This window comes from Malania oleifera, chromosome 11 (genome assembly GCF_029873635.1).
Source record: "Malania oleifera isolate guangnan ecotype guangnan chromosome 11, ASM2987363v1, whole genome shotgun sequence".
In the NCBI taxonomy this organism is placed as follows: domain Eukaryota; kingdom Viridiplantae; phylum Streptophyta; class Magnoliopsida; order Santalales; family Ximeniaceae; genus Malania; species Malania oleifera.
The window spans coordinates 49278000-49293342 of record NC_080427.1 but is presented as its reverse complement, the minus strand read 5'-3'; the positions used below and the strand labels follow the sequence as shown (position 1 = coordinate 49293342).

The 15343-nt window shown below is 34.4% G+C and overlaps 1 protein-coding gene across 1 annotated transcript; it reads left to right on the top strand.

The window, feature by feature from the left end:
* The first annotated feature begins 40 nt into the window (after positions 1 to 40).
* LOC131167832 (plant UBX domain-containing protein 1) lies at positions 41 to 7000 on the top strand. The gene is made up of 8 exons (XM_058126813.1): positions 41 to 169; positions 1190 to 1286; positions 1439 to 1507; positions 2058 to 2125; positions 2287 to 2416; positions 2518 to 2622; positions 6369 to 6576; positions 6704 to 7000. The coding sequence occupies exons 1-7, from the start codon at positions 83 to 85 to the stop codon at positions 6569 to 6571; spliced, it is 759 nt and encodes a 252-aa protein (XP_057982796.1). The 5' UTR covers positions 41 to 82; the 3' UTR covers positions 6572 to 6576; positions 6704 to 7000.
* Positions 7001 to 15343: the final 8343 nt, after the last annotated feature.

The window sequence follows — 15343 nt, the reverse complement described above, 5'->3', positions numbered from 1 at the left end:
AGCACGAAGCCTATAATAGGAATCGAAGGAACCCGTAGTCGTCATGATCCAGCGTGTTTGCTTTATAGTTTTTACTTAGCTAATGAGAGTTCATTCTCCACCGCCACCACTTTTCAAGAGAAGGCGATTCTCCGGCGTTCGTCATCCCATGGATGCAGACGCAGCCAAGGTCCTCTTCCTCTTCCTCCTCCTCCTCCTCCTCCTACCCCCGTTCTTCTTCTTCTTCTTTTTCTTCTTCTACTGTTGAACTTCTCTTTCATCTGTTTGAATTTTTGTTTTCTATCCTTCCTTTTTTTTGGTTTGGGAGAGGGGATTTTGGGAGAGGAGAGGTGGGGGGGATGTTGAATATCTAATTGTTTCGATAGAATGATAGATGGGTTGATTTGGGTTTCTGATTATGTTGGGTTTGTTCAATATATTGCTGGTGTTTTTTTTCCGTGCATTAATTGTTGATTGCTCGAATTTTTGTGGGATTTTACCCTGATCGTACTACTGCTGGTTTGGAGAAAGTTAGGACAGTTGCGTTTTGAATTTCATCTATGAATCGTGTTCTTTTCTGCTTTTTTTCGTAGTTTTTTTCAGAATTTTTTAGGGAGATGAAGCGAAGAGCAAATTTAAAGTGAAATTAATGGGGTTTATTGTTTGATCGTTGTTTGGTTATGTGAAATAGAAGAAAGCGTATCTTATACTGGGTGTATTTTGCTTACTTTCCAGAGGTAGAAACCAGAAAGTGGTTGATTTGGATACCCAAACAAACAGATTTCGTGGAATCTGATCTGGTAGTGTAGGCTTGATTATTTGGCTTGTCTCTGATATAGAGCCATGATTGCTTGTTCTGATAAGCTGGAGCTGTTCATCTCAGATTTATGTTGAATTAAATTCAATTTAATGTTATAAGGAAGTTCTACAAAGGCCAATGATCACGATTTAACTCGGTGACATTTATAGAGCATATGCAAAATTCCAATTTTTGCCCTTCTAAAAATGTTTGCTTTCCCCTTTGTCATCTAGCCAATTGTAGTGGATGTATCAATATAGTCCTTTTAAATTGTGGCTGCTTCAATTTTCAATCATTGGACAAGGTGTACTTTCTTCGTTTGTCACCCTGTTGTGATGTAATCTTGATGACACTGTTCCTGGTGTATTTTGGTGTCGTCCTGTTTTGTTGATTTTTCTTGGATGATTTCAGGCCAAGCTTGAAGCTGCAAAACAAAAATTCGGACGAGAAATCCATGTTTTTGAAACATCAACAGCTTCTGTAAAGCCTAAGGAAGAGTCTGGTGGCGGTATGAATTGCTTCATGTGTTTCATTATTGCATTAGGATTACACACAGACACTCATTATTTCACAATCAAAATTACGTTAAATATTGCGATTAAATTTGTGAGTTGTTTAAGATAAATTGTTAAAATTCTTGAATCCTCATTGTCTTAGCAGATGAGACAGATGACTTCTATGAGTTCACTGCAGAGGACTATTATAGAATTTTGGCAACCAGAAAAGAAGGTATACAAATGCTGATATTTGTGATTACTAATAAACATGTCACACAAGGTATAAAGATGCTTTTCTGTTTGTGCTGCATACCTGACACACATGCCCTTGGTTTTTGGGAAGAACTGAGTATCTCAATTGACCATATTAATGCATAAACAGGATCCATTGATGAGAGCTGGGCTTTTGTAATTGATTTTGGATTTTCTTTTGAGGTCTTGTTCTCCAAAGTGCAGTTCTGTATTTCTCTCATTAATGAAGAATGCCAATGCATTGTGGAAAAGTGATTGATCTTGATCAATAGGCCCTCCAAAAATCCAAACCATAAAGTACTTTCTTTTTCTATATAAAATAGAATCCTTTAATGATCTTTTTTACCCATTGATTTGGTTGGTTTTCGGCTTGAGATTGTTGTCCATGGAAATGGAAGCCATAGTTTTTCCTAATTCATATTAGGTTGAAGCCATAGTAGGGTGGGAATTTAATCATGAATATGCTCGTCCAAACATGTTTTTTGACACTGGATAGTTCTTTTAATGATATTATTTGGAATGACTAATAGATAAATACTTAAAGACAAGGAAAATTCGAGAAGCAGAAGAGGCTGCTCGCAGGTCAAGAGTAACAAAGGTACTTGTTAGACTTTCCTCCTACTCGTTTTTTATTCAAAATGCTTTATATTTGATATAACTGGCAAAGATATGCAGGCATATCGAAAATCTTAGACAAGTTTAGTGTGATTTTGTCCAAACATATTAATTTCGTCTGCTTATTTTTTTTTTGTTATGCAGGCTGTCATTAGGGTACGCTTTCCTGATAATTATACATTAGAGGCCACTTTTCATCCGTCAGAGAAAATTCAGAGCTTAGTTGATCTTCTTGTGAGAGTGGTTGCTCGGCCAGAACTACCATTCTATATCTGTATGCAAATTTAAATCTTCTCAGTTAATGAATCAGACCATAGCTCTATAAGGCATTATATTTGTAAAGCCAAGCACTAAAGCTTAACATGTTTGTTTCAGATACAACTCCTCCTAAGAAGCAAATAAGGGACATGACACAAGATTTTTTTTCTGCTGGCTTTGTTCCTGGTGCAATTGTATATTTTTCATATGATTTACCAAAAGGTTTGTACATTTCACTGTGTCATTATTTAATTATGATATTACTAGTTGAACCTCGGATTTTCCACCCCCAATTTTAATTTCATTGAGGCGATTCCTTTGTTCTATTTGAGTACTAGACTCAGGATTGCTTAACATTTGAGTTCCCTTAGCTTCGTTTTGGAAATACTGCCATTTGTTTAGTGTGGCAGTAGTGTAGTACCCTTAACACATTGACCATGCATGGTTTAATACTTTAATATCTGTACGGCTATATGAGGTAGGTGGGGCTGGTGAGTAGTGACTACTCCTCAATTTCTATGCCTGGTGCTTTCTTGTTTTCCATGATTTTTCCTTGTAAATTTCTCAAAATTTGCTGCAACACAATTTATTGTGGCATTTTTTGAGAATTTAACTCTCTTAATTGATTGCTTTTTAATAGGTTTGGATATGCAGCCTGACAATTTTCCAGTTCAAGCTTTATGTTTATGCGTGCGTGTGCGTGCGTTGAGGAGTGGGCATGGGGGAGGTTGATACTACAGTGTTATGATTATATGGCTCACAAACCTAAAAATGCTTCCTTGTTATGATTTGAGGCAAGGCTGAGGACTGAGCACAAGTGAGCATGCTAGTGTTGCAACTGCTATTATATCTCAAGTTCTTAAAAAATCATAAAATGTTTGCTCTCCGCACTAAAAGAAGTTGCATGATGTTCAACTGCCTAAAGGATTTAGAGCTTAATTAAATTATACTTAATCTGAATGATTTGATGGAGTACTAAATTAAGCTAAGGAAAAGAAATATCTGCTGTAAGATCAAAATAAAGTTGAAGCCTGCACAATGCTTACATGCTTCTTGGAGGACATGGATGCTCCACAGTATGACATGGGATCACCCTGGGATGGTGATCCTCTCACTTCTTGTGAAAGTTTGGGAAATTTTTTGTAAACTAACCAAACTCTTTTGGTAAACTAAGGAGGAGTTGGATCCCATAAAATTTGTTATTTGAAATTCTAGAAATACAGCTAGGACCAAGGGATTTGGGGCTGGGCAGAAGAACTCTATTGAATTCATGAATCAAGAACCATGATTGTGGCAGGAAATGCGATGAACTTTTTATTTCTGAATATATTTTATTTGGATCGTGTAGATTGCATTTCGAATGCTCTGAAATCCCCTACTATATTCGTTGGGCTGAGTCAGTAGATCACGAAGTGTAATGAAGAGACAAGTAGAAATGACCCATTAGCTGAACCCCTACTGTATACAAATGGTATGGTGAGTGTTGTATATTTCTGATTTAGCAACTTGCCAAACCTTTGCCTTGATGTTACCGCGGGAAATTATTTCATAGACTGGTCCTTTCATCCTCACAATGTTGTGGCTTCCCACTCCTGTGAGAGAGAGGGGCTATAGGCCTGCCCTATGAATTTTCTTTACCCCTTTTAAGGCGTCCCACTAGAAGTACCTGTCTGCAGTTTTGAAATTCCAACTTCTAGTTGGAAGTGATACTGTGTACAAATTAATCATGAGGAAACCAATTTTTTTATTGTGTGCATTTCATTTTTTCTTTCCTAAGCTTGTATTCCTTGTTGGGGGAGATGCCAGGTTCTCCTTGGGACTTCTAATTGTACAATGATTCAGTTTCTGGTGAATATTTGATTGATGTGTACCGGATACCTATTGAATTTCTGTTGGGTGTTCTAGAAAAGGAAAAAGTAGATAGTATATACCTAGATGTCATTGAGGATTTGTATGATGAGGTAATGACTAGTGTCTGAACCACAAGAAGAGAATCTAGAGAATTTACTAGCACAATTAAGTGTACATCGAATGTTTTCTTTGAATCCGTGCTTTTCTTTTTTCCAATTGGATGTGCTTACTATGCATATCCAAAATGATGTACATTGTTTGCAGATGACATTTTCTTGGCTCTTAATTGACACAGCTAGAGGTGAATAGAATCCAAGTTGGAATTGTGGAGGGTAGCTTAAGAATCTAGAGGCTTCAAGATAAGTAAAAGTGAGACAATAGTTAAAGTGCAATTTTTACTAAGTTTTGGGGGGAAAGAGTGATAGAATATTAAACTTGATGGGCAACAAATTTCTAGCAGCAGTATCTTTCAATACCTTGGATTTATTTTGCAAGTTAAAGACAATGTGACTCATTGAGTTAAATGTAGATTAGGTAAAATGGAGAAATGCTTCAAGCACATTGTGTGATTGTAGAACACTTTTAAGTTAAATGGAAATTTCTATAGGGCGACCATAAAGCCATGATATATGGATTGGAATATTAGAAAACAACATATTCAAAAGGTGAATGCAACATAAATGAGAATGTTAAGATAGATGAACTGTATAATTCTAAAATATAAAGTAAAAAAGAAAATATCTGCAGTAAGTTATTGTAGCACGTGTATAAGAGAAGGGCAGTTCTTTACGATGGTTTGAGCACTTGTAATATAGACCAAATAACATTCCAATGAGAGAAGTTATCTAGTTGATCTCACTGGCTGTAGTATGGGGAGGAGTACATCTAGAATAACTTGGACGGCAAGGAGATGTGAACATCGCCATTTTTCATAGTTTTATAGATTGGATCATGGAGGATGACTGGCTTAGGGATCTGGTGGATCGGACGTAATAAATAATGAGTTGACATCATCCTAATTCTCTGACCTCATTGCCCTTGTTCAAGGTGAATGATAAGTGGCTTGATATGCATTGTTGGCGCACAACCTACCTTAAGCTTTAAGGTAAAGTGGTGTTCTAACATGGTATCAAAACTTGTTACCAGGAGCTCTTGGATTCTAGTCTTGTTGCCCATGTTTATTGTGTTGTGTTTAAAAAAATTATTGTATTCCCTTTAACGAGTGTTATCTATCATGTGTTCATCTCCCTACTTGCTGTCTGGCTGCACGTGCGAGGGAGTGCCAGGGCTTGATATGCATTGTTGGACCACAACCGAATAGCTTAAACTTTTAGGTAAAGTGATATTCTAACAATGAGGAAGAATTTATTAAAGCTGACTCTACTTGGTGGGACTTCAGCTCGCTGCTGTTGATGGTGGTTGTATCTCAGTCTGAATTAGTGCAGCTAGTTTTGCATTCAACTAATTTCTTTTGTTCATTCATTATTTATACTATCATAGCGACTTGTATATTAGTTATAGAAAGGGGATTTTTCCATTCTACAGTTTTGCTGGTACGGTGTTCTGATTTTAGATCTGCCTAACAATTTTTAATTATATGCCTGAAAAAACATTAGTATCCTAGAGCCATTACACTTGGATGCTGGAGTTGCCCCCAACTAGTTGCTAGTAATTTCCTTTTAGTCATAGCTTGTGTTGATTGAGCAGTTGGCGACGATCTGGACCATGTTTGTTCTTATTTCTTAGTGCAAATGTTTTTGCTTGTATAAAACATTTTGGGGAACTCCAAAGGCTAGTCATCTTAGGAAAAACAGGTTTAACTTTATTGTGTTTGGTTTAAAGTGTTCAAGTTGCAGTGATTTCGTCCTATCTGACAAAGACATTCTCTTAAGAAACCAATTTTATGTTTGTTAATTTAGTGGATAATCTGAGCGGCATAGACAAGGTGTGGTCCAAGTCTTGTTTTATGCATTTGGTTATGATAATGACACGTAGCCTAATAATAATAATAGTGATAATAATAATGATGGTAATAGTGGTTGTGAAAAGATGATGATAATGACGGTGATTACGACTAATGCTGTACATTTAACATCATCATTTTACAACATCTTCAGGTGACGATAGTACATTTGCTAATTCTGGTCTGTTCCTTCAAGAGGAGATCTTGTCTTTGAAAGGCTTGGAACTTGTTCCTGATCACCCAGAGCCTAAGCAACCTTCACCAGAACCCGCGACTCCAGACTCACAACCCCATGTTGTCCAAGAGCGCAAGCCTGCTGACAAAAAACTCGTTAAGCCGAAGTGGCTGAAAATGTGACAAAGGTGAGGCCATGTTTCCTTTTTTTCAAAAAAAAAAAAAAAAAATCATTTTGCTTCCCTCTCCCTCTGGACCCTCTCCCTCTACACACACACATTTGTGCTGATTCTGATGCATACCTGGTTGTTGTAGGCAGGGTTTCAACATGTGATCTTTATTCAGTTGCAGGAGTGGCTAAAAATTTAGGAGATGGCACATAAAAATGGCAGCTTCTGCTGATTAGTGAAATGGTCCCTTCCTTGTGAGAAACCTTGTGTGGTGTTAAAGTTTCTACTTTCTTTTCAACATTATTGGGCTGTGGTTGAATATATTTGTAATGCCATCGGTTCTTCTCCTAGCAGTAAAGTGTTTGGCTCGTCTTTGTTTAGTTGCTTTGGATCTTGATAACCAAGTTCTATTTCCTCTTGAAATTACATTATCTTCATTCAACTGCATTGGATTTAAGAACCAGTCGAGTTTTATAGATTTAAGTTCAAAACTCAAACTCAATCAATCTTATGATTGTGAATTAAAATTCTACATAACTGAAAGTTGTTAATATTTGAGGTCAACTCAAGGACCTCAATTTAATTATATAACAAAATAAATATGAATTGTAACAAAATGTACATGTACAAAACATAATAGTTTGATTCCGCTAGATTATGCGTATGAGTACTATTGTGCCGATTGAACTTGATTCATTATATTGCTCAAGTAATTTAAACTCGATTTGAATTCAAGTAGAGTCAGATTCATCATATATTGCTCAAGTAATTTAAATTTGATTTGAATTCGAAAGGAATTGAAACGTAAGAAGAGTCGAACTCAAGTACCTTCCAATCTTGACTCATCAAAACTCTTACCTCCAACTACCATCCAACATTCCATGATGTAGAAAGGAATTGGTTAATGCCGTTATCGAAATAAGATTGTAAAATTTTACGAAGTAGAAAAATAGTGTTCAAATCTAAAACATAAAGGATTGTCTAAATAGGATTAGAAAAATAAAATTACTTCTTTGTATAAAAATAAAGCTTAAAATTTAGTTGTGAAAAATAGTTTTCATTTTTTTTTGTTTTTCAAAGATTTATAAAAAAAAAAAAAAAAAAGCTTAAATTTTAATTTTGCAACATTTCTATAAAAGTCCAAAAAACAATTAAAAAAAGTTTAGCACTATTCAATACTTATGATAATAGTATTATTTTTTATTTCTAATTTTCAAATAATTACAAAAAAGTCTTTTTATTTTTTTATTTTTAAAATTCCATAAGAACATTGCAAAATATCTTTTCATTATTTTCACAATTTTGAATTTCTTATATAATTTTTGAAAAAATAGAAAATAAGTCTTTAATTTCCTACCATTTTAATACAAATTTTGAAAAATTTAAAAATAAGATGGAACTTTACAGTTCTTTGAACAATTAAAAACAGAAAATGAAAATTGTTCACCGAAATTGAATGGGCTCGTATGATTTTCATTATAATTTCTTTCTGCATCAAATACTATTAAAATAAAAAGGTGTTCTAATATAACTAAAAAATAAGAAAAATCTTGTCTAAAATAATTTAAGTTGGACTCATTTCCTAACTTATTTTGCTTTGACTCTATTTCAGTTCGAGTTAAGTTATTTTGTTACTAAATTTTTACTTAAATTTCTATAAGGATTTCGATACGTTGAAATTTTGGTTTGTGAAACTAGCATATTTTAAGAATTATAATTTTTAATGTAACGACCCCGACCCGCCACGTGAGCCTGGGGTGATACTTTAGTGTCGTTTGTGTACCTAATACCTTGTTCATCATATATAAAACACATATATGCAGTCAAAATAAAATACAAAATCCTCAAATTACATTACTAGAGTTCTAACTATCTTTATACACAAATATATCCATTTTCATATAATTACATCTCATAAAACTAGACAAAAATAAAATTTCTATCTATACACTACCAATATAAAATTTGTACCACTAGTCCGACTTCTCTTACTAAACCCAATCTCTAGGATTTCTTGAAAATACAGTTTGTAAAGTAGGGGCAAAGCACCACTCAGTAAGGGAAAGACTAAGTTAATGTCAGTGTGTGACCAGCATGCATTTAGTGTACAGAAAATAACCAGTTCACTAAGTAGATAAACACATTTATGAAAACATTCTTATTTTACACTCACACACACAATTAGCCGAGAATAGGGAAGATTACCTGCTCATACAAGTAACTTCCCTCTCCTCTAATACCATTACTGCTACGAGGGCACTCCCCTTTCTTAGCAAGCCCTCAAAATTATCTTATTAATTATTTGTATTCACATAAATTAACAGATATGCATATAAGACACTCCTTGTGACAAACACGTCATTTACTTCCCCCATGACATGGGTTGTGCGGCCCGAAGGCTGGACTATTGTCCTGGGGGATCCACCCAGACAATAGTCATCTGTACTCTCTGCTAACATACTTCGTGGGTATACGCAGCTCCAACTGTTGGTCCGATTGCCCTTGCCCAGGGGGTGCATTCACCTCACGTACGCAAATCGGATAAGGCCACTCTACACTTCTCACAATACACTGCTCCTCAGAGTTCTTAAAGCATATCATGCAATTTAGATAATAGAAAATACTATTTAAAACATCATTTCACATATTTTTCTTGTTATTTCAAAAAACTTGACCCCCGGCCACAAAATACAACTCGGCGTATAGTCGTTAATAGAAACTCGGCCCTCGGCCGTTATACCAAATTCTTGCATTATTCACAAGCAATTCTAGTATTTTCGCAACAATGCCAGTATTTTCCAAACAGTTCCAGTATTTCGTAAATAATCTCAAATCCAATTAAACAATAAATCCTACCAAATAATCATCGACCACACGATTTTAACATTCAAATATAACTTACAAACAACCAAACTTTCCACTATTCGTTTCTATTCAAAATATCATACCATATATCCTAGGTTTATAAAATTCATTTCGAACGGTTGGTTTTCGAAATAACCTTCAAACTCTTAAATAAATAAATAAATTTAATCGATTCAAATTAAATAAAATTCCTGACTTAACTTAATCCCCTTATCCGATTCCTGAAAAAGCCCACTAACACCTCGACCCATGCCCCACGGCATTCAAAATCCTTGAAACCCTTAAATTCAAATTTCACTACATTACTCATCACAATTCTTAGAGTAACTTTTCCTAAAATTCTCCTAAACTCTAAATACCCTAAATAGCTTAATAAAACCTAAATTATTAAACTTACCCCCAATTTAGGATTGGTACCCTAGATCTCCAATTCGAAAACCCGCTCAAACTAGATTATAGATAATCTCCCCACGAATCTTTTGACAATTTCCGTTCGTTAATTGAACTTAAGATTTAAGAAAAATTAAGGTAAGAGTGAAAATTGGCCTTATCCTATGAGATATGCCCACGCCGCTCCTACAACAAATCCGCTCTAGTTAGGGGTGAGCAAACGGTCGGTTCGGCCAAATTCGGGTAATTAACCGAATTAACCGAAAATTTCGGTTAATAAATGCTGTTAACCGAACCGACCGAACTGTCGAACCTCACCGAACCAAACCCGACCGAATTACCTTTTTGGATAATTCGGTTAACCGAATTTAATCGAAATTATTTATAATTAATTGCTAAAAATAGTATATAATTATAATTAATTGCGGAAAAAAAGAGGGTGAACATGTTGAGGAACAGAACTGATTTCCTTTTAGGCTTTTTGCTCCAAAATCCAGTAACTCTACGAGACTATGACCATCAGAAATCTTTCTTCCAACTCACCTCATTGCTGCTGCCTGCTGAACCAAATCCCATTGTCGGACCTCCGTCATGGCGTCACCAGCCAAAAGCATTTCTTGATATCGAAACACCGGTGGCCGTTCCAGTGATTTAGTGAACCCAAAACGCCTCGAACATCTTCCTTTGGCGATCCCATTTGACGGTGCATGAGAATTGGACAGTTCCCCAGAAGTCGATCCGAAGTCCCCAACTGAACTTTTCCCCCTCCTGCAGTGCTCCCCCCCAAGATCATCCTCCTCCGACGAACACCATTGTACCATATCACCAGACACTAGCGGAGTTGAAAAGTTGGTCCTGAACCCGTTCGTCACGTGCATCTCGTACTCCATGCCTTGGGAATACTCCGGACCTCCGGTCTTCGGCTGCCTCAGCGCCATGAAAATGATGCACAGCGCCAGGCAAAGACCCTAGCCCTCCACTCCGCCTTTTTTCCCCACCAAGCCGAGCCCCATCCCTTAAAGGCTTTAACATATAATAATTTATATTTAAAATTAGTTAATTAATAATTCGGTTAATCGGTTAACCGAATTAATATGTTTTGTTAACCAACCCGAAACCCAATTCACCGAATTTTGGTGAAGCCCAACCGAACCGACCGAACTGGTTTTTTTACCCGAACCGAACTGACCAATTTCGGTCAGTTAAATCGGTTAATTCGGTTTTCCCCGAATTATGCTCACCCCTAGCTCCAGTAGGATTGTCAGTGCCAATGATAGGAAACCAACGGTATCTTCGAATTTCCAATCAGCCGAATATTGGAGACGAAATTGATGTTGATGAGAGTGGGATAAAGGGGACGGAGGAGACGCGCTGCTCCTCTGTGTTTTCTTCTTGAGGATATATAACATATATATATATATATATATATATATATATCATTATAATATTATATTATTATATTATAATATTTAATTAATATTAATTAATTAATTAATTTTTCTTAAATTTTAATTTTAATTTTAATTTATTTTTTTAGGATCACTACATTTAATACATATATATAGACATACATACATAAAATATATATGGACTTAAAATTTATAATAAACTAATCTAATTGAAATATGCAGCAATCATCTCTTGTTATTAATTAAATGCTACATCAACATCTCAATTATTTATTCCAATAACCTCTTGTGCTCCCCTCAGAGATATTTACGATTTTATTAGACAAGCTCTTGCATCCTACTTACAAACATCTACGACTTCACTACTCTATTATAAAGGTTAAGAGGGTTTAGGTTTTGGTGAGTTACACTATGAATTTTCTTATATTTTATGACCATAAGTGCTAATGGATGAGATGATTGACAAAGATAATAATAGAGTATTCATTATTGTGAATAAATGTTGAGCAAAGTTTAGCGCGTAGAATATTGCAAATCGAAACTCAATAACCCAAACTTTTAAAATATTACGACAGTTCAATGATTGCCTATTTATCCAAAGTGGGAAGTGGGTTCTTCATGTTGACACGTGGCGTCCTCCTTTTGCATTTTATTTTTTTTTACACCTTGGTCAGGTTTAAACCATATTGGTCCATTGATGGGTGAGTACCCAATCTTTGTTTTTATACGGGTAAGATTGGGTTAAAATTTTGGTTACGTTTGGTTTGCGGAATGCCTATTCTAAAAAATATATTAGTTTTAGTTGATTAGTTGTAATTAGTTATATAAAAAAGCTTATTGTTACTATAAAGTAAATAATAATGTGAAATATTTTATGAGTCAAAGATAAGGAATAACTATTTCAAAATTTCATCGTTGAGATATCTATTCCTTTCTTATTATATAAATAAAATAATTAAGAATATATCAGGAATAACTATTCCCTTAATTCTTAAAATTTAGTCTATATTTTATCTTATTTTAAGGAATAATAACTCCGTCAAACCAAACGAGTCATTAAATTTGGACCTTTTTTTTTTTTAATTTATGAAATGCTTTTGTAACTATTTTTTAAATTTTAAAAAGAAATCACAAAGGTAAAGTAATGAATATAAAATTAAAAGGCTTGGAAATATGAAAACACATTAATGAAAGAAATAGAAAAATTAGAATGAAGGAAGCATGAAGTGTGTCAAAATCATGAAATTCTATTACTGTAAGGAGAGCAAATTCTTTTTTAGTAATTATTTTCAACAACAAAAAGTAATTCCATTGACTACGAAATGGAAAAAGCTCATAATAGAAGACTTTAGTCGCGTATGATTCAAGTTTCTCCGTAATGGCAAATACACGTGATCATGTATTGACAAAATTTTTTTCTTATATAAATATTATTGTTGGTCTTTGCTAGTATCATTGTGATTTTTTTTTATCGAAGAAGACTAAGAGAAAGGAGAGGGGACGAATGAATGAGTAGCTGCTTTTCATTTATACTTGCTTTTCTGTAGTTTGGGTAGGGGCGTGCAATCGGCCGATTCGGCCAATTAATCGAATTAATTTAAAAAATTTGATTAATTATTCATCTTAACCGGACCGACATAACTATCTTTCTTACCCAAACCTTACCTGATCGAACCGAATTTTCGGTTAATTGGGTTAACCGAATCAAATTATAATTAATTATTGGAAAAAAAAATATGATTGTATGCTTTCAATATTTAATTTATATTCAATTATTAATTATATAATAATTATGGAACCCTAATTGTAAATTATATTAATTGTATTTAATTATTAATTAAGTATATAAATCGGTTAAAATGGTTAACCAAACTGCAATTTCTCCATAGAAAACCGAATAATCAATTTTACCAAGATATAAAACCGAATCGAACCGACCTAATTTGGTCAGTTATTTTGGTTAATTTGATTTTCACTGAATTATACACACCCCTAGTTTTGGGTCTAATTTTGGTGAGATATTGTCTACTTTGACTCATTGGTCTCGCGAGTTTATTTTATAAAAATTGTCTCATGTAATTGGAGCTCAAATTATCTTTATAAGCCTATGATCTTTCTAATACACATATCATGTTAGACCCTGACATTATGAGACATCACATGATTAGCCCTAATTAGTTGACTCATAATCATGGATTATTATTTCAGGCCTTCTTCCTTAGAGAATCTATACTTAGCTAACCATTTTGCAGTGCCTTCTCGTTTTTTTTTTATTAAAGGATCGAGCCACTTGGATTGTTCTGCCTCCTGCTTGGATAGATTTTCCAATCACATGGCAAGTAGATGGTAGTCCTAATGTGCGATATATCTAGGAAATGAATCTATTGGTCACGTAATTAGCACATGATAAACTTGATTTATCTTACGTGATCAACAAATGACTAACTAAACCAACCAAATCAATTAGACCATCCTAATCATATTATCAATTTGGTATAAGTGCTTCAAAAAATTTTGGGAATCTGATATAAATGTTTTTGGAAATTGAGTCAAAAATTTTTTCTCCTACTTAGTAAGCAATTTTAGGCTTTTTTTTTGGGTCAAGGGAGACCAAATTAAGTCAAAATTGGGAAAGTATTTAGACTTTATGCTATTTTTTTTTTTTAATTGCTGAAATATGTTATGGTGGAATAACATAAGTGCTGGCGTCTTTTTCTATTGGACTTTATCATGATTTCGTCACCGCCCGTCTGACCAGCCCTACCTTCCATTCTCATTGACCTGGGCACCTAGCATTCTTGATATTCAACCCACGGCCCTGAACTTTACATTAAATGCAACGAATCACCAAAATTTTAACCAAATTTCAGATTTGCCCCCTCACAGCAGATTTTTAACCTATCATAGTTTTGTTTTTTAAAAATTTATTTAATAATAAAAATTCCATCATAATAAAAAAAATTTAATTTTATACAACCATGCAATTAATAATAATAATTATAATAATAATCTATACTACTTAATGAGGGAAACTTCATTAAGGTTGGATGCATAAGTACCAAAATGCCCTACCTAATTACTAAACAAAACTTGGGTTATTTTAGGAATTTAATTTATTATCTAATGATAAATTATTTGAGTATACTAATTAGCAACTTTATTATTAAGAAATTGTCATACGCTCTCTTAATAAAATACAGATTCAAACAACTTACAAGATAATTTCTCTTTATTCGGAGAAGTTATTATCTATCATACAAGTTCAAATATACTGTAACTCATTTAAAAGAAATTAGTATATACTAATATACTCTCACTTATCATCAAATAACAAATACTCTTGCCGCCACGGGCATGGCGCGATGGAAAGACATTAGCACGAAAAAAGGAGTATCGGAGGTTCAATTTCAAGTAGATACACTCACGGAACCAATGGTACCTGTGGAGTGTGGATGGTGAGAATTTACTCTATGAGCCAGCAGAGACCGTGGATGGTGAGAGTTTGTTCTGTGAGCCAGTAGGGATCGTGGATGGTGAGAGTTTTCTGTGAGCCAGTGGGGACCGTAGATGGTAATGGAGATGTGTCCCAGGGATCGAGTTGACAGAACATCCAACTGATGCACGGAAGCCGTATACGCATTCCGGACTTTACTTGATCAGTGAAACCTAGGGGGAAGACGCTGATTCGTAAGATGATTCCGTACCAGGTAGTCCGAAGGACTTGTTGGTAGCTGGAGTTCCTATGTAATTCAAAAAAAAAAAAAATAACAAATACTCTTTACTAAAGAAAGTTAGAAATTTAGAGTAAACACAAAAGTACATGCTATTGTTGCCACTACAGTAACTACTAATAAATGTAATAGCTCCAAGCAATAGTCCAACCAAGATCGCTTGCAGTGGCATTTTTCACTCGCTCTTTAAAATTTTTGTATAATATTAGCTCTAATACTTAAGTAATGAAAATTAAAAAAACTTTAGAATAAAATTATTCAAAGGTAGACATATATCTTAATTATTTTTACTGCAAAGAACTCATATCAAAATAGTTTAATTATAGTATTTAACTAGAGGGAGTAAAGGGATGAATTTGTTATCACATCGGATTAGTTGCATGGCGGGAA

What these genes read in the sequence shown, in the direction of transcription:
- LOC131167832 (XM_058126813.1), top strand. Translation starts at nt 83, where the DNA reads ATGAGAGTTCATTCTCCACCGCCACCACTTTTCAAGAGAAGGCGATTC. An exon ending in TAAGGAAGAGTCTGGTGGCG is followed by an intron (nt 1,287 to 1,438) that starts GTATGAATTGCT and finishes TTGTCTTAGCAG; the next exon opens with ATGAGACAGATGACTTCTAT. An exon ending in GCAGGTCAAGAGTAACAAAG is followed by an intron (nt 2,126 to 2,286) that starts GTACTTGTTAGA and finishes TTTGTTATGCAG; the next exon opens with GCTGTCATTAGGGTACGCTT.